This window comes from Electrona antarctica (assembly GCF_951216825.1).
Source record: "Electrona antarctica genome assembly, chromosome: 5".
NCBI classification, from domain to species: domain Eukaryota; kingdom Metazoa; phylum Chordata; class Actinopteri; order Myctophiformes; family Myctophidae; genus Electrona; species Electrona antarctica.
In genome coordinates, this window is record NC_136810.1 from 26,477,678 (window position 1) to 26,496,871 (window position 19,194).

General features: G+C 36.6%; 1 protein-coding gene across 1 annotated transcript in view; it reads left to right on the forward strand.

Moving 5' to 3' along the window:
- The window catches only part of osbpl5 (oxysterol binding protein-like 5), a 158,577-nt gene that overhangs the window by 130,712 nt on the left and 8,671 nt on the right, over nt 1–19,194 (forward strand). Inside the window, exons 16-17 of the mRNA XM_079500442.1 lie at nt 1,028–1,111; nt 18,291–18,430. Coding sequence (XP_079356568.1) covers nt 1,028–1,111; nt 18,291–18,430 — 224 coding nt within the window. The remainder of the gene's footprint in view (nt 1–1,027; nt 1,112–18,290; nt 18,431–19,194) is intronic.

Below are 19,194 nucleotides of genomic sequence, written 5' to 3' on the forward strand. Positions count from 1 at the left end.
CCACGTACTGTACTTGGCCTCAGGGACCTCGAGGAGGTTGGCAAGAGCTTGTTTATCGTATTTGATTCATCTCTCTGTAAAATCTGGGCGGGGCTTAAAAAGTATTAGAACTCCTAGAGGGAATAAAAACACAGACATTACTCTTGAGTAGCCATGCGGTTGGAGATCTCCGCCTACAAATCTTCTGGGGAAATGTAAATTCAGTGTAACCACTGCGAGTAAAACCTACACACACTGCTCTGGAAACCAATGCTATTATACCACCTGGGAGTCGGGACCAATCTAAAAGGGTTTGCATTGGTTTGTGCTGTACTGTTTAAAATGTCTGACTGTTTTTTCCACCCAGCTCTAGCCCCCTACATTTACTTAGTTTAGATCAGTGGTTCCCAAAGTGGGGTCCGGAGACCCCACGGGGTCCTTGACAGAGTTACAGGGGTTCCCAGCTAAATGATAGTTTGGAACCAAATGGACCCTAACGGGTCCATTTGGTTCCATTTGTACACTCGCAGAGTTAAATTAACATTGAATCTACAATATAAATTGGGGTCCCAGAGATAGAAATGCCATTAAATCGGGGTCCGTAGACTAATATGGATGTCAAACTGCGGGTCCTTGAAATTAAACGGGTTAAGAATCACTGCTAGAGCCGTAAAAATCTTCTCTTATGGGGGTCCCTGGCATATCTTTTCAAATGGGGGTCCACAGGCTAATTAGTAATTAGTGTCAGTCCTTGACACTGGTTTAGATGATCGGTAGGCAGTTATCTCTGGTCACCTGGCTATCAGACACAGCTGATAGGGACGGCATTATTATCAATGACTGATCAAATGATTAAATTACCTCCCCTAGCCTATAGAGAAAACAACTCTCAAAATAAATTGTGAATAAAAAACTTACCCTGGAGAAAATAACCAGCAGAAATAAAGAACCCCAGAATAGGGCTATAAAGGCTGTCTCTTTTTGTCTTTTTGTTTGTGAGGTGAAGGTGTTAATAATAATCTTAATGGATGGTCTTCTCTCCACACAGCCCTTCCTTGGAGGCGTTGTGAACCAGATCTCTGGGAAGATCCAGATTGGGGAGGAGCTAATGGCTACTGTGGAAGGACACTGGGTGAGTGCACTGGAAATTAAATAGTGCATGGCGTAAAACTGTAAAGTAACTAAGGCCACTTTTAGACGGAAACAGGCTCCAGAGAAAACGTTCTCATTTTTATTCAGCTTTTACATGGACGACGCTGCACGCTGTAATTTGCATGCCAGGTCACTAGGTGGTGGTGTGACAGACTGCCAGATAGACCAGTCACCCATGTACAAGAACCATCGTTCCATTCGACTTCCTATCACAAGGCTTTTTGTTTACATCATGGTTTACATTCACCATCGTTAGTCGCTACACTTGTATTTGTAGGATGAGCGGGGCGAGGGAGCGCTTGCTCATTCTAGGAACTCCACATCACCTACAGCTCTGCCTCAATGTAATAAAAGTAGTATAGTAGGGAAGTGGGAACATATTCTTTTGTTCTCTATATCTTTTGTTCTATTGTGTGTAATTATTAGACATAATGGACATAATTTCTATAGATTTCTATACATGCTTTGTGTGCTGTTGTCTATAGTATGTACAATAGATTCTATTCAGACTCATGTATAGACAAGACTCTTTAGAAAAAGGGGTGTTCTTTTGTGTAGTTTGTGTGCTTATTGTACACTGTTTGTGCATGTTTTTGGTGTACACTTTCTGTTAATGTGTGACCCTCTCCTGCAGAGAGTGGGATGCTAGAACCGTCTCATGCCTTTTTGTCTCTATTGACAAAAGGCACTCATTAGGATGTCATTGAATTGTAATGTCTGTCTGGCTGAGTGAGTGAGTGAGTGAGTGATCCTATGGAAGTAGGGCCTTCCTTTTGTATTATTATCCTGTGTATTATGCAGTTTGTGTACACTTTCTGTCTCTGTGGACAAAAGCTACTCATTGGACTTGTGACGACTCAAAGCCCATTGAATGGTAATGCCTGTCTGGCTGAGTGAGTGAGTGTGCGTGCGTGCGTGCATTAATTGCATGGACTGTTCCCCATGGATTCAGTCTGTCTGTCTGTGGGTGAGAGATGTAAAGGAGCCATAAGCCTTTGGAAGTAGGGTCTTTCTGTTGTTGTATTACCAATAATAGCCTTTCAGGTGTTTGTGTACACTTTCTGTTACACTTTAACAGTCCCGTGCCTTTTTGTCTCTATTGACAAAAAAGCCACTCATTTGGACGTGTGACAACTCAAAGCCATTTAATTGTAATGGATAGGTCTGGCTGAGTGTGCGTGCTTGCGTGCGGGCATTGTAAGGACAGTTCCCCACTTTAGGGGCTCAGTCTGTCTGCCTGTGTCTCACTCGTAAAAACTTTGGGTACAGTGAGTGAGTGTGTGTGTGAGAGATGTAAACGCCAATCTATAGAAAAAGGGGGCTTTCATTGTAATTCATGAACAAAAGCCTTTTGTTATGGATAGGTGACTGCTTAGAACTAATGGACTAATTACTTAATTAGATCTCTCTCTCTCTCTCTCTGTGAGCATGTGTTGCGTGCAGGATGCATGGTTTATCCAATAACTTTAGAAATATAATATATATAATATAATATTATATATTTAATCCATGATTGGGCAACAGTGTTAAAACGGTGTGCACCCATAACTCTGAGATATCCTGTGACATAACAGCTGTAACTAGTACTAAAAGTAAAACATTTCGTAAAATACATATAGGGCATGCATGTTTAAAAGTATAATTGACATGATTATGGGCATGTCTTTTAGACCACTAGATTTTAGTTAACCAGAACTGTCAAACATTCATGTTTTGACACACTGCAAATAATTACAGTAACTGATGGTCTGCTAACATTTACACATTTTAACCAAATACATGCGTACATGCGTACATACATTTACACATTTTAAACAAATACATGCGTACATGCGTACGTACATACATACGTGCATACGTACATACATACATGCATACACGTGTATGCTATTATTATTGTCTTTTTTGCTTGATTTTATATGACTGGACATGACTATATTCTATACCAAGCACCAACATGATGTTTGTTACATTTATTCAGTACATAAGTCTAACCATTAATCACTGATACCATTTTTTCTTATGTTTTAAAGTTACTAAAGTATGTAGAAGTATGAAGAAAATGTGTTAGACACACTTTTAAAAATTATACGAAAGTATCAGATCTACAATATCCCAATGCATCACTATTCACTGCCATTGTTTTATAGAAGGCGATGGCAAATTATAATACACACCATACAATTGCCACACCTAGGTCATTCTGCATTATGCTGTATTCTACTGCAATAAGCTGAGCAGAGACCGTTTTTGTTTTCTCTAGTTCTCTATTTTCTCAGCGACTTGCAAAAGTCACTGAGGCATGTTTTTAAAACTGTAGTGTTTATGATAAGTTTATGATATAAATATGCTCACGTAAACATCAGTTATGTTTATCTAACACATTTTGTATGCCTATGCATACATGCAAATCTACAGTATCATACATATTTTATTCTTACATGTCCCCCGTAGTCCATACTCATACGCCATACACCATACAAACTTAGCTGTAACATTATTCCATTTCTTAATATCTGACAATGTTTCATTTCAAATTAAATTAATTTGAAAAATCTATATCCATTATGACAAACCATTAGTATATATATATATATATTTAGGCTATTGTATGATCTGTCAGTGGTCAGGGGTGGATTAACCCAAGCATTATATGTGAACGGTGTGCAACAGGGCCTACAGTAATTAGGCAACTACTGCTAGAAAAGCCATATGCTAGAAATGTTCTCACAATGATTGGTATAGTCTAATTGTATTTGTAGTAGTGTTATGATTAGGCCTAATGATCCAATCCTTGTAGGTAGATCGGTAGCGAGACAAGTTTTATGCCTCCTGGTAAAAGTTATACTCCCATTGTAAAGAAACTGTGATACGCACACATGCTATGGTAGAATATCAGCATGTGAATGCTCTTGCATAAGATGGTTAATTACTAAACTAGTGTTTTTCTAGGACATTACAGTAGACCTAACTAATTTCACTTGTAGAAATTCATGAAGAATAAGCCTATAGCCTTTTACTAAAGAACAGGCAATATTTTGAAATAAGGCCTCATTATGTCCATGGCAAGGCATATGACTCAACAAGTTACATTTAGACAGTTTATGCTCAAGAGACAATCTTATTATGATATTGGGTCATAGGCACAGTAGGCATGGTGAATATTAACGGTTGTCTGTATCGTTGAACATAGGTAGTATACCAGCAAGTATAACATAGCATCAGCATGACTACCAGTTATTCAATGCAACCTATTTTTTTCCTCTAACTATAGTGTTTTTTAGATGGATGCTAGTCCACATCCATGAACCTCTGCAACAAATTAACTCACAATACCAACTACAAAACCATTAAAAACATCTATACCATACACCCTACATTACGAGAATGCAAAACATGAAACAAAAACATGCAAATACAGAACAGAATGTTCTGTTACAGCCATTATAATATCAAAATAAATTGATACAGATCCTATACATATCCTAGAAAAAACAAAACTATACCTGCAATCAACACAATGGACCAATACCAGATCACCGAAACATAAGTTCATCACAAATGTATAGTGACACCTACAGTATCATCAATAAGGCACTAAAATCAACACCACACAAAACATCACAACACCGCAAAATCAAACGTAACATGAAACATGCAAAAATGCATACAAATAAAAAGTGCCATCTGACTGACTGATCAATAGTTCAAGTCAAAAGCCAACGCCTCCAATACACATCCATTAGCAAAAGGCATCGTTATCAAACGTAATATTTTGAATAGTATGATATAGGCTGCAAAGGCAGCAATATGTATGAATATATATATGCATTATAGCATAGAGGTCCATACTACAATCATATAATCATATCACAACATCAACACGAATGCACAACACAAAAACAACTATTGCATATTATTCAGAACCAATACACACCACTACCCAACAGCATAAACACTGTACAACACCAATCAATAATAGATTACATCGTACATAGTACATCTACACATCATTATGACTAATGAAGTGCTCAATATACTAGTTCAACACAGCTTAATAACAAAAGTATGTAAATATCTGAATACTTTGCCTTGGCAACGTAACTGTATATGATTTCTCATATAAAACTCATTTGAAACGAATTTACCGGACTATTTAATTATAGGTGAACACATTATGGTGCTGAAGATAGATAGTAGTAGATATTGTTGGTTATAGGTAATGATGAAGCCTTATGTCCATAGGGGATGAAGAGGAGTAAGTAAGTAATAGGTAACGATGACTATAGGTTATATTGAATGCATGATATTTGATTGATTGACATTTGATAGTTAGATAGACTATAGTCTAGACTACAGGGGTATAAACTATGCTGCTATAGGCATACAAGGATGTATTTGCAATATATTACAGTATATTTTCAATCCAAAAACTGTAGATAGGGTCTGCACACAAAACACACTGTTTTGTGTTGACAATAACTATTGACAACAACAACCCAACATACTAGTATATATGCAATAGTATCAAGCATATATATATATATATATATATATATATTTTTTTTTTAAATAAAATACTCTGTACTGTGTATGTGTAGAATAATAAGATATGCTTGAACGGTTCAACTACGTGCTAATATATATATATATTTTATAACCTCCTAGAAAAAACTGTATGGGGCATACAAAACACATTAACATCAGTATGTCTGATGGTGCAGTGTGTAAATGTAACAAAGACCATTATAACAGGTTATGTACACTATGTTTATATATGGTAATATGGTTTTCCAAGAATTCAGAAACTACAGTTTAGAAAAACGTGTACACCTAAACCTGCACAAAAACGATATGGTATGAGTGACATCCTATAGTGGTTATTGTTTCAACGTTCAGATTATTGATATTCCATGCATTTGATGAATTACCTCGGGGTTCCTTGCTAACTTGCTAACTATGAGTACACCATATTGTTCAAGATTGTTCAAAATACTATATGTATAATAATGAACAAATATTGAGGCATGTTCAGATATAATCATGTACTAGTTATGTTGACTTATTAGTTAAAGAATATCGTTAAAGTGTCAGAGAATAGTGGTGCTGTAACTGCAATTGTAACTTTAAAACCATATGGATAATAAAATAATCATATGGATAATAAACTTAGGCTAAAGGATTACTTGGGCAAAAGCTGTCCACTTCAATTATTATTATTATTATTATTATTATTATTATGTATTATATATATAACCTGTCCTGTAGGGTAGGCTACTGTCTCTACATTTTCTGTAAGAAACCATGTAATGGCCCATTTAGTAAAAACTAGACTCATTTTTACACTCATGTTTATGGATTATATGTTATATGTTGTTCGTACATTCTTCTAGACACTTAAAACTACTATGAGTGTATGATATTGTTGTTTGACAAGCAAGTATGTACATGATCATTTAGTTTACGCAGATATGCTATGCATAACGACTGAATGTTACAATTATCCACCAATGGTGGTTGTTAGTTACAGAATATATCAATTCTTAGTTTCATGAGTTTCAGAATGGTATTTAGTCAAATTCCATGTAACGGTAAAAAGTTATGATCATTGTCATGACAAAAACTGTGTATAATGATAAATTACTTATCTGATATACTGTACTGTACAAGTAGTACTGTATGTAGTACTATACCATAATATTGAAAAACATAGATATTTCAAATCCGTACACTACCGTACAATCCCTAACCCAGACATATATTATCTACATCTAGACATCTACTCTATGTCTGCGCTATTCTATGGCCCCATAAATGATTCTAAATGTTAGGCCTTCTTAAAGTAGTTTCATGTCCAGTGTATGCTACATGCTTAAATTATAAATTGTACACAATATTGTTCAAAATCATATATGTCTAATAATGAACAAATATTGATACATATTGATACATTGGTACATATAGAAACCTGCACTATTTTGCGATACATTTGTTTGAAAATGCTGTTGCATCTTGAATTGTGACATTGTAAATGTACATGTAAACAATGAATTGAATAATCAATGAGAGGGTGTGGTGTTTGGAGTCAGGTCCCTATTTAAAAGGGTGGTCACAGAGCTGTAGGCCTGCAGAGAAAAGAGAGCTAGCCTTATTTGCACCAGATAAATTAGGAGATACTTCCTCATCAATTATTTCCTCTCAATTTTGTCATGGAGCCTATGGGTAAAGCACGTACCCCTAATGAATCAGTGGAACACCAACCGTTATTGCAGACTGAAACAACCGATGCAGATACAATTACAGTACCTAGGTACAGATCATACAACCCTCTCAAAGTATGGGGGTATAATCCGCCAGAGGACAGCTTTGCCTATACCCCTGATTTCGAAATATATGAAGAGAGAGCGGAGGACGATGTTATGACAGCGGACCCATGCTACATGAACATACCTGTATACAGGCCAAGAGATGATGAGGAGGACCTGGTGGACTCTGATCTGGTGGACTTAATAATCGATACGGATGACGAGTACTATGACCAGAGAGAGCCGTTAGATTTGACTACAAGCAAGAAAACTCCTGGACTTTCCGAAAATGCACAACTACCCATCACAATCCCATCATCCCCAGCACCGAACTTTGAAACACAGAACTATTCCAAATCACTGCCATCCCCTGCAAACTCTGGTGATGAGGATGCAACATCGACTCTAGCTGCATCCAAGGCCTGGATCTCGGAGTCTGCTTTACCTACAGTCAAAACATTCTTCAGGTCCCCACATACGGAATGGGGTCGCATGAATGTTAAAGATATAAAGATTGCATTAAAGTTATGGGATATCGAAAACGAACAGAAAAATAGAGATTCACATGAAGGGACATAGGGAATAATAGATATTAATGTAATAGACTTAGTGTAAAAACTACTAAAAGTCATTGATTTGTAAAATAATGAGGTAATATTGAACTGTGTACTATATGATTTAATATGGATTTCTATGTCTATTAAATGTTTCTTGCTAAATAAAAAATATCAAATACATATTCTTCCTCTTTTTTATTACGTGTTGTTACCCATGTTAAATTCTAGTTAGATTCTGACAATGTAATGCAGGTACTAACTTGGTAAGGCTATGTCACTGTGGGAGTGGACCTAAAAACGCAGAATGCAAAAATTTGTGCTATGACTAATATGACTATTGTGCATGAACAATTATCTACAATTGTCTATTAGAGTAACATTAGTACATTAATCTCTGTATCAGTGAATTAGTGTATTGGTTTTACACTACACATGTGTACTCAATGACTCTATGTATGCACACCATGTAGGCCTATGTAGTAAAAATGATAACAAAATATACATTTTTATGATTACATATTTATTTTGATTACATATTCAAGAATGAACACAGCATTCATTATTATTATTCATATGTATCATTGTCATGATGATCATGGATTAAGCAGCCACCGAAGTATCAGCTACTCTTCCTGGGGTCCACAACAAACAAGTGAAACAATACATACAGTGTAACACAACAATAACCGTATCATCATATTCAGCGTCTTCGTCCGTATCCCCAGTACTGGTGGGATTCCACCATGATGGTGCCTCATACACAACCCACCGAGGGTCCATCCACCAAGCTTTGTCTCCTCCACTTGAGCTGGATTCGCCCACTGAAAAAGTAGAGTCCTCCATGGTGAATGGTGATATCACAATTATACACAGAGTATAAGGTAGAGGTTGCGGAGTGAGCCTTTTTACCTATAGTGTAGGAGGGGTGGGCGTAGTACCTGCATCATTTTGGTGTTGGTGCGTCAGTTTCCAGGCTGTCATCAGGCATTGAGAATAATGTAGCTCCCTCAGGTTTTGCGAGATCGATACCAGTATGCCTATTAGGTATATAATCACCAAATGAAATCCCTGTACGGACTCTAGGTCCAGGACATGCGCTGCAATCCACACGCCTCTGTTTTACACGAGGACAATCCCCCGAATACCCTGAATCTACACGATTGAAGCCTCTAATCCGTTCTTCCATCAAAGCTATCTTTCGGCTCTCTTTAGTTGCTTTGAAAAAAACAGTACCTTCCCTTAACACATGCCTTAGAATACCTAAATCGTCCAAACCAACGGATAGTTGGATTGGAAAGTATTTTTCTTTCTCCATTATAGATTTAGGAAATTCAAAAAGAGTATGGCCTTGAGATTTGTATCTCACTAACAGCCATAGTTTTGACCTAGAACAGTCAACGATGAAGCCCTCATCATCACTACGAGCTGGTATTGTATCATCCACGCGCACCCTTCGAGATGGTTTGACATAGGCAGGGTTTAGCTTCTGCTCCAACTGCAGATAATTGCAGAAGTCCAAAATACCATTGACCAAACTCTCAAATTCAGATTCATAGACTCGTATGTAAGGCAATCTGTCTTCAAAGATACTGTCCCCTGAGTCCAATGTATAGAGTTCAATATATGGATAATTCTTGAACTGAAAAAAAGACAACCGTATTTTACGCCTGTCCGATAACGCCCAAACTTTTCTATCCTCATCCTCATAGCTCAGACCGGTAGAGCACATATTTTCTTTCTTTCTTTTTCTTTCTTTCTTTCTTTGGGACAGCTCGTGTCTAGGCTTACTCACTCATGCTGGGGCCCTGTCCCCGCAGTATTTAACACCATGTCTCAGAGAGGCGGAGCCTTCTAAGAATAACTCCTTTTGTTATTCATGGTTATTACCTTTGAGTTATTACCTTTCAGTTCATAAGTATTGAATCAATGATAATGATATATTTTTTTTGTTTCACGAGAAACATGGCATGGCCTATAATATTTACATGTAATAGTTAGTAATAGTCATGTTTTAATAGTTTAATAGTTCAATACTATTAGTATGCAATCATTGAGTCATTGAGTACACATGTGTAGTGTAAAACCAATACACTAATTCACTGATACAGAGATTAATGTACTAATGTTACTCTAATAGACAATTGTATATAATTGTTCATGCACAATAGTCATATTAGTCATAGCACAAATTTTGCATTCTGCGTTTTTAGGTCCACTCCCACAGTGACATAGCCTTACCAAGTTAGTACCTGCATTACATTGTCAGAATCTAACTAGAATTTAACATGGGTAACAACACGTAATAAAAAAGAGGAAGAATATGTATTTGATATTTTTTATTTAGCAAGAAACATTTAATAGACATAGAAATCCATATTAAATCATATAGTACACAGTTCAATATTACCTCATTATTTTACAAATCAATGACTTTTAGTAGTTTTTACACTAAGTCTATTACATTAATATCTATTATTCCCTATGTCCCTTCATGTGAATCTCTATTTTTCTGTTCGTTTTCGATATCCCATAACTTTAATGCAATCTTTATATCTTTAACATTCATGCGACCCCATTCCGTATGTGGGGACCTGAAGAATGTTTTGACTGTAGGTAAAGCAGACTCCGAGATCCAGGCCTTGGATGCAGCTAGAGTCGATGTTGCATCCTCATCACCAGAGTTTGCAGGGGATGGCAGTGATTTGGAATAGTTCTGTGTTTCAAAGTTCGGTGCTGGGGATGATGGGATTGTGATGGGTAGTTGTGCATTTTCGGAAAGTCCAGGAGTTTTCTTGCTTGTAGTCAAATCTAACGGCTCTCTCTGGTCATAGTACTCGTCATCCGTATCGATTATTAAGTCCACCAGATCAGAGTCCACCAGGTCCTCCTCATCATCTCTTGGCCTGTATACAGGTATGTTCATGTAGCATGGGTCCGCTGTCATAACATCGTCCTCCGCTCTCTCTTCATATATTTCGAAATCAGGGGTATAGGCAAAGCTGTCCTCTGGCGGATTATACCCCCATACTTTGAGAGGGTTGTATGATCTGTACCTAGGTACTGTAATTGTATCTGCATCGGTTGTTTCAGTCTGCAATAACGGTTGGTGTTCCACTGATTCATTAGGGGTACGTGCTTTACCCATAGGCTCCATGACAAAATTGAGAGGAAATAATTGATGAGGAAGTATCTCCTAATTTATCTGGTGCAAATAAGGCTAGCTCTCTTTTCTCTGCAGGCCTACAGCTCTGTGACCACCCTTTTAAATAGGGACCTGACTCCAAACACCACACCCTCTCATTGATTATTCAATTCATTGTTTACATGTACATTTACAATGTCACAATTCAAGATGCAACAGCATTTTCAAACAAATGTATCGCAAAATAGTGCAGGTTTCTATATGTACCAATGTATCAATATGTATCAATATTTGTTCATTATTAGACATATATGATTTTGAACAATATTGTGTACAATTTATAATTTAAGCATGTAGCATACACTGGACATGAAACTACTTTAAGAAGGCCTAACATTTAGAATCATTTATGGGGCCATAGAATAGCGCAGACATAGAGTAGATGTCTAGATGTAGATAATATATGTCTGGGTTAGGGATTGTACGGTAGTGTACGGATTTGAAATATCTATGTTTTTCAATATTATGGTATAGTACTACATACAGTACTACTTGTACAGTACAGTATATCAGATAAGTAATTTATCATTATACACAGTTTTTGTCATGACAATGATCATAACTTTTTACCGTTACATGGAATTTGACTAAATACCATTCTGAAACTCATGAAACTAAGAATTGATATATTCTGTAACTAACAACCACCATTGGTGGATAATTGTAACATTCAGTCGTTATGCATAGCATATCTGCGTAAACTAAATGATCATGTACATACTTGCTTGTCAAACAACAATATCATACACTCATAGTAGTTTTAAGTGTCTAGAAGAATGTACGAACAACATATAACATATAATCCATAAACATGAGTGTAAAAATGAGTCTAGTTTTTACTAAATGGGCCATTACATGGTTTCTTACAGAAAATGTAGAGACAGTAGCCTACCCTACAGGACAGGTTATATATATAATACATAATAATAATAATAATAATAATAATAATAATTGAAGTGGACAGCTTTTGCCCAAGTAATCCTTTAGCCTAAGTTTATTATCCATATGATTATTTTATTATCCATATGGTTTTAAAGTTACAATTGCAGTTACAGCACCACTATTCTCTGACACTTTAACGATATTCTTTAACTAATAAGTCAACATAACTAGTACATGATTATATCTGAACATGCCTCAATATTTGTTCATTATTATACATATAGTATTTTGAACAATCTTGAACAATATGGTGTACTCATAGTTAGCAAGTTAGCAAGGAACCCCGAGGTAATTCATCAAATGCATGGAATATCAATAATCTGAACGTTGAAACAATAACCACTATAGGATGTCACTCATACCATATCGTTTTTGTGCAGGTTTAGGTGTACACGTTTTTCTAAACTGTAGTTTCTGAATTCTTGGAAAACCATATTACCATATATAAACATAGTGTACATAACCTGTTATAATGGTCTTTGTTACATTTACACACTGCACCATCAGACATACTGATGTTAATGTGTTTTGTATGCCCCATACAGTTTTTTCTAGGAGGTTATAAAATATATATATATATTAGCACGTAGTTGAACCGTTCAAGCATATCTTATTATTCTACACATACACAGTACAGAGTATTTTATTTAAAAAAAAAATATATATATATATATATATATATATGCTTGATACTATTGCATATATACTAGTATGTTGGGTTGTTGTTGTCAATAGTTATTGTCAACACAAAACAGTGTGTTTTGTGTGCAGACCCTATCTACAGTTTTTGGATTGAAAATATACTGTAATATATTGCAAATACATCCTTGTATGCCTATAGCAGCATAGTTTATACCCCTGTAGTCTAGACTATAGTCTATCTAACTATCAAATGTCAATCAATCAAATATCATGCATTCAATATAACCTATAGTCATCGTTACCTATTACTTACTTACTCCTCTTCATCCCCTATGGACATAAGGCTTCATCATTACCTATAACCAACAATATCTACTACTATCTATCTTCAGCACCATAATGTGTTCACCTATAATTAAATAGTCCGGTAAATTCGTTTCAAATGAGTTTTATATGAGAAATCATATACAGTTACGTTGCCAAGGCAAAGTATTCAGATATTTACATACTTTTGTTATTAAGCTGTGTTGAACTAGTATATTGAGCACTTCATTAGTCATAATGATGTGTAGATGTACTATGTACGATGTAATCTATTATTGATTGGTGTTGTACAGTGTTTATGCTGTTGGGTAGTGGTGTGTATTGGTTCTGAATAATATGCAATAGTTGTTTTTGTGTTGTGCATTCGTGTTGATGTTGTGATATGATTATATGATTGTAGTATGGACCTCTATGCTATAATGCATATATATATTCATACATATTGCTGCCTTTGCAGCCTATATCATACTATTCAAAATATTACGTTTGATAACGATGCCTTTTGCTAATGGATGTGTATTGGAGGCGTTGGCTTTTGACTTGAACTATTGATCAGTCAGTCAGATGGCACTTTTTATTTGTATGCATTTTTGCATGTTTCATGTTACGTTTGATTTTGCGGTGTTGTGATGTTTTGTGTGGTGTTGATTTTAGTGCCTTATTGATGATACTGTAGGTGTCACTATACATTTGTGATGAACTTATGTTTCGGTGATCTGGTATTGGTCCATTGTGTTGATTGCAGGTATAGTTTTGTTTTTTCTAGGATATGTATAGGATCTGTATCAATTTATTTTGATATTATAATGGCTGTAACAGAACATTCTGTTCTGTATTTGCATGTTTTTGTTTCATGTTTTGCATTCTCGTAATGTAGGGTGTATGGTATAGATGTTTTTAATGGTTTTGTAGTTGGTATTGTGAGTTAATTTGTTGCAGAGGTTCATGGATGTGGACTAGCATCCATCTAAAAAACACTATAGTTAGAGGAAAAAAATAGGTTGCATTGAATAACTGGTAGTCATGCTGATGCTATGTTATACTTGCTGGTATACTACCTATGTTCAACGATACAGACAACCGTTAATATTCACCATGCCTACTGTGCCTATGACCCAATATCATAATAAGATTGTCTCTTGAGCATAAACTGTCTAAATGTAACTTGTTGAGTCATATGCCTTGCCATGGACATAATGAGGCCTTATTTCAAAATATTGCCTGTTCTTTAGTAAAAGGCTATAGGCTTATTCTTCATGAATTTCTACAAGTGAAATTAGTTAGGTCTACTGTAATGTCCTAGAAAAACACTAGTTTAGTAATTAACCATCTTATGCAAGAGCATTCACATGCTGATATTCTACCATAGCATGTGTGCGTATCACAGTTTCTTTACAATGGGAGTATAACTTTTACCAGGAGGCATAAAACTTGTCTCGCTACCGATCTACCTACAAGGATTGGATCATTAGGCCTAATCATAACACTACTACAAATACAATTAGACTATACCAATCATTGTGAGAACATTTCTAGCATATGGCTTTTCTAGCAGTAGTTGCCTAATTACTGTAGGCCCTGTTGCACACCGTTCACATATAATGCTTGGGTTAATCCACCCCTGACCACTGACAGATCATACAATAGCCTAAATATATATATATATATACTAATGGTTTGTCATAATGGATATAGATTTTTCAAATTAATTTAATTTGAAATGAAACATTGTCAGATATTAAGAAATGGAATAATGTTACAGCTAAGTTTGTATGGTGTATGGCGTATGAGTATGGACTACGGGGGACATGTAAGAATAAAATATGTATGATACTGTAGATTTGCATGTATGCATAGGCATACAAAATGTGTTAGATAAACATAACTGATGTTTACGTGAGCATATTTATATCATAAACTTATCATAAACACTACAGTTTTAAAAACATGCCTCAGTGACTTTTGCAAGTCGCTGAGAAAATAGAGAACTAGAGAAAACAAAAACGGTCTCTGCTCAGCTTATTGCAGTAGAATACAGCATAATGCAGAATGACCTAGGTGTGGCAATTGTATGGTGTGTATTATAATTTGCCATCGCCTTCTATAAAACAATGGCAGTGAATAGTGATGCATTGGGATATTGTAGATCTGATACTTTCGTATAATTTTTAAAAGTGTGTCTAACACATTTTCTTCATACTTCTACATACTTTAGTAACTTTAAAACATAAGAAAAAATGGTATCAGTGATTAATGGTTAGACTTATGTACTGAATAAATGTAACAAACATCATGTTGGTGCTTGGTATAGAATATAGTCATGTCCAGTCATATAAAATCAAGCAAAAAAGACAATAATAATAGCATACACGTGTATGCATGTATGTATGTACGTATGCACGTATGTATGTACGTACGCATGTACGCATGTATTTGTTTAAAATGTGTAAATGTATGTACGCATGTACGCATGTATTTGGTTAAAATGTGTAAATGTTAGCAGACCATCAGTTACTGTAATTATTTGCAGTGTGTCAAAACATGAATGTTTGACAGTTCTGGTTAACTAAAATCTAGTGGTCTAAAAGACATGCCCATAATCATGTCAATTATACTTTTAAACATGCATGCCCTATATGTATTTTACGAAATGTTTTACTTTTAGTACTAGTTACAGCTGTTATGTCACAGGATATCTCAGAGTTATGGGTGCACACCGTTTTAACACTGTTGCCCAATCATGGATTAAATATATAATATTATATTATATATATTATATTTCTAAAGTTATTGGATAAACCATGCATCCTGCACGCAACACATGCTCACAGAGAGAGAGAGAGAGAGATCTAATTAAGTAATTAGTCCATTAGTTCTAAGCAGTCACCTATCCATAACAAAAGGCTTTTGTTCATGAATTACAATGAAAGCCCCCTTTTTCTATAGATTGGCGTTTACATCTCTCACACACACACTCACTCACTGTACCCAAAGTTTTTACGAGTGAGACACAGGCAGACAGACTGAGCCCCTAAAGTGGGGAACTGTCCTTACAATGCCCGCACGCAAGCACGCACACTCAGCCAGACCTATCCATTACAATTAAATGGCTTTGAGTTGTCACACGTCCAAATGAGTGGCTTTTTTGTCAATAGAGACAAAAAGGCACGGGACTGTTAAAGTGTAACAGAAAGTGTACACAAACACCTGAAAGGCTATTATTGGTAATACAACAACAGAAAGACCCTACTTCCAAAGGCTTATGGCTCCTTTACATCTCTCACCCACAGACAGACAGACTGAATCCATGGGGAACAGTCCATGCAATTAATGCACGCACGCACGCACACTCACTCACTCAGCCAGACAGGCATTACCATTCAATGGGCTTTGAGTCGTCACAAGTCCAATGAGTAGCTTTTGTCCACAGAGACAGAAAGTGTACACAAACTGCATAATACACAGGATAATAATACAAAAGGAAGGCCCTACTTCCATAGGATCACTCACTCACTCACTCACTCAGCCAGACAGACATTACAATTCAATGACATCCTAATGAGTGCCTTTTGTCAATAGAGACAAAAAGGCATGAGACGGTTCTAGCATCCCACTCTCTGCAGGAGAGGGTCACACATTAACAGAAAGTGTACACCAAAAACATGCACAAACAGTGTACAATAAGCACACAAACTACACAAAAGAACACCCCTTTTTCTAAAGAGTCTTGTCTATACATGAGTCTGAATAGAATCTATTGTACATACTATAGACAACAGCACACAAAGCATGTATAGAAATCTATAGAAATTATGTCCATTATGTCTAATAATTACACACAATAGAACAAAAGATATAGAGAACAAAAGAATATGTTCCCACTTCCCTACTATACTACTAATAAACATTTGCGTTGTGAGCCCAAGTGAGCCATGATGTCACTGGTTTTGCGGATTCACCGTTTTTCCTGTTTACATGGAGACGTGTTTTCACTTTGTTGGGTTTTCACCCCCCGAAGACACCGTTCTCGTCTAAACGGACCCCAGCAAACGATACTTTAGTTTGCTGTTTTCTATGAACACCGTTCTCGTGAAAAAGGAGCCTAAGTACATTAACTCAAGTAATGCACTTAAGTATTTCCAATTTTCTGGAGCCTACTTTTACTTCACTACTCCTCAGATGCAAAGATGTACTTTTACTCCACTACAATTATTTGAAAACTTGAGTTACTAGTTACTATTTTGTATTACTTATCATACATTAACCACCTAAAGGACCACTTATTTACATCATATAATTGGTCCTCATTAATGTTTTATTTTCTACTCAGTCTGTGTCTCATATGAGGGCTGTGGACAGTTCAGAAACCTGTCTTCCATTGACATCATCGATGGGGAATCAAAGCTAATAGAAACTGTAGGCTTTCTAATCCTGAAAAGTTGCAATGAGATAATGGAAGCCATCGTTCTCACGATAATACAAATATAAATGTAAAAATAAAAAATATCGTATTTAAAATTCTTTGAAAATAATTGTGCGTGAACATTAGTGTGGACCAATTATATGAAGATAGGTGGTGGTGAAGCTCTAAACTCTGCATAATGAGTCATTTTACTTTTAGTACTTTACGTACATTTTTATGCCAATACTTATTGGAATTCCAGACTATTACTTGTAACAGAGTATTTCTACATTGTGGTATTGATACTTTTACTTAAGTAAAGCAAATTAGTACTTTTTCCACCACTGAATTTATAATGGCGCCTTTCCCTATGGCAGTGGTTCCCAAAGTGGGGTCCCCAGCTAAATCAGTTTGGAACCAAATGAACCCTTATGGGTCTGTAACTCTGAGAGTGTACAAATGGAACCAATTTGTACCCATGGGTCCATTTGGTTCCATTTGTACACTCTCAGAGTTAAATTAACATTGCTTTTACAATATGAATTGGGGGTCCCAGAGATATAATTGCTATTAAATGGGGGTCCGTAGACTAATGCATGTCAAACTGGAGGTGATTGCCCTATGGGGCTGCAACTGTTGATTATTGTCTTAGTGATTTCATTGATAATAAAATCAATCATTTTGCACACACACACCATGGCCACTGGCCCACGTAGAAATACCAAGAGGAATTGCATGGCTGTTTGTGTTGATGTGTGTGTGTTTGTGTGATGGTTTCTCTCCAGGACGGCGAGGTGTTCATCACTGAGAAGAGGACGGGGCAGCAGCAGGATACCCTGTGGAACCCCACGCTGGAGGTCCGGAACAGCCGCCTCAAGAGGCAGGTGGTCCTGCTGGAGCAGCAGGGCCAGTTTGAGTCTGAGAGGTATTCACACACAGTTAAACACGCACCACGTTGCACACACAGTTAACACACCTTTCCTTCTTCAGCGATCCTAGGCCGGTTTTGCGCGTGCGCACTGCCGTTCACTTCTTGTATACAGGCGGACTAAAAAGCTGACTAACTCTAAATCTACGGCGTTATCCCTGGTTTTGACAAAACGCACGATGTTCGGAGGTCTTTTCTGATTATCCGGTGATCCCGATTGGAACATTGTCGCTTTCTAGAGCAAGGATGGCCTCATTTTAGCTCGCTAGCATTGACGCTAATTATTGTCTCCACCAGGCTGTAGGTATGGGGTTTTGCACTCCGTCCGTCTGTCCATGTGTGTGTGTGTGTGTGTGTGTGTCCGTCCGTCCGCCCGTCCGTCCGTCCGTCCGTTACCAGCTAATCTCCAGCACCGTTAAGCTATTAGCATTTGTCTTGGTAGTTTAATATAGGGCTTAATTGGTTAACCACTTAGGTCACAACTGCCCACAGACACAGACTGAGTAGAAAAGAATTGTGCCATTTTATCATGATTTTTAGTGAGGACCTATTATATGAAGATAGATTGAAAAGTGGTGAAGTGGTCCTTTAAGCAATATATTAATGTGCTCGTCCTCATATTTCGATGAGGGCTTCGGTCTCCTTATTTGACCACGTCACATGGTAACCTAACGGGACATCTTTGTACTGCGTAAAATTAATATCCCTTCTCCGCCTCCAACTGTGCAGCTCCTTATCCGCCACATAGTTTGCTTCATTTC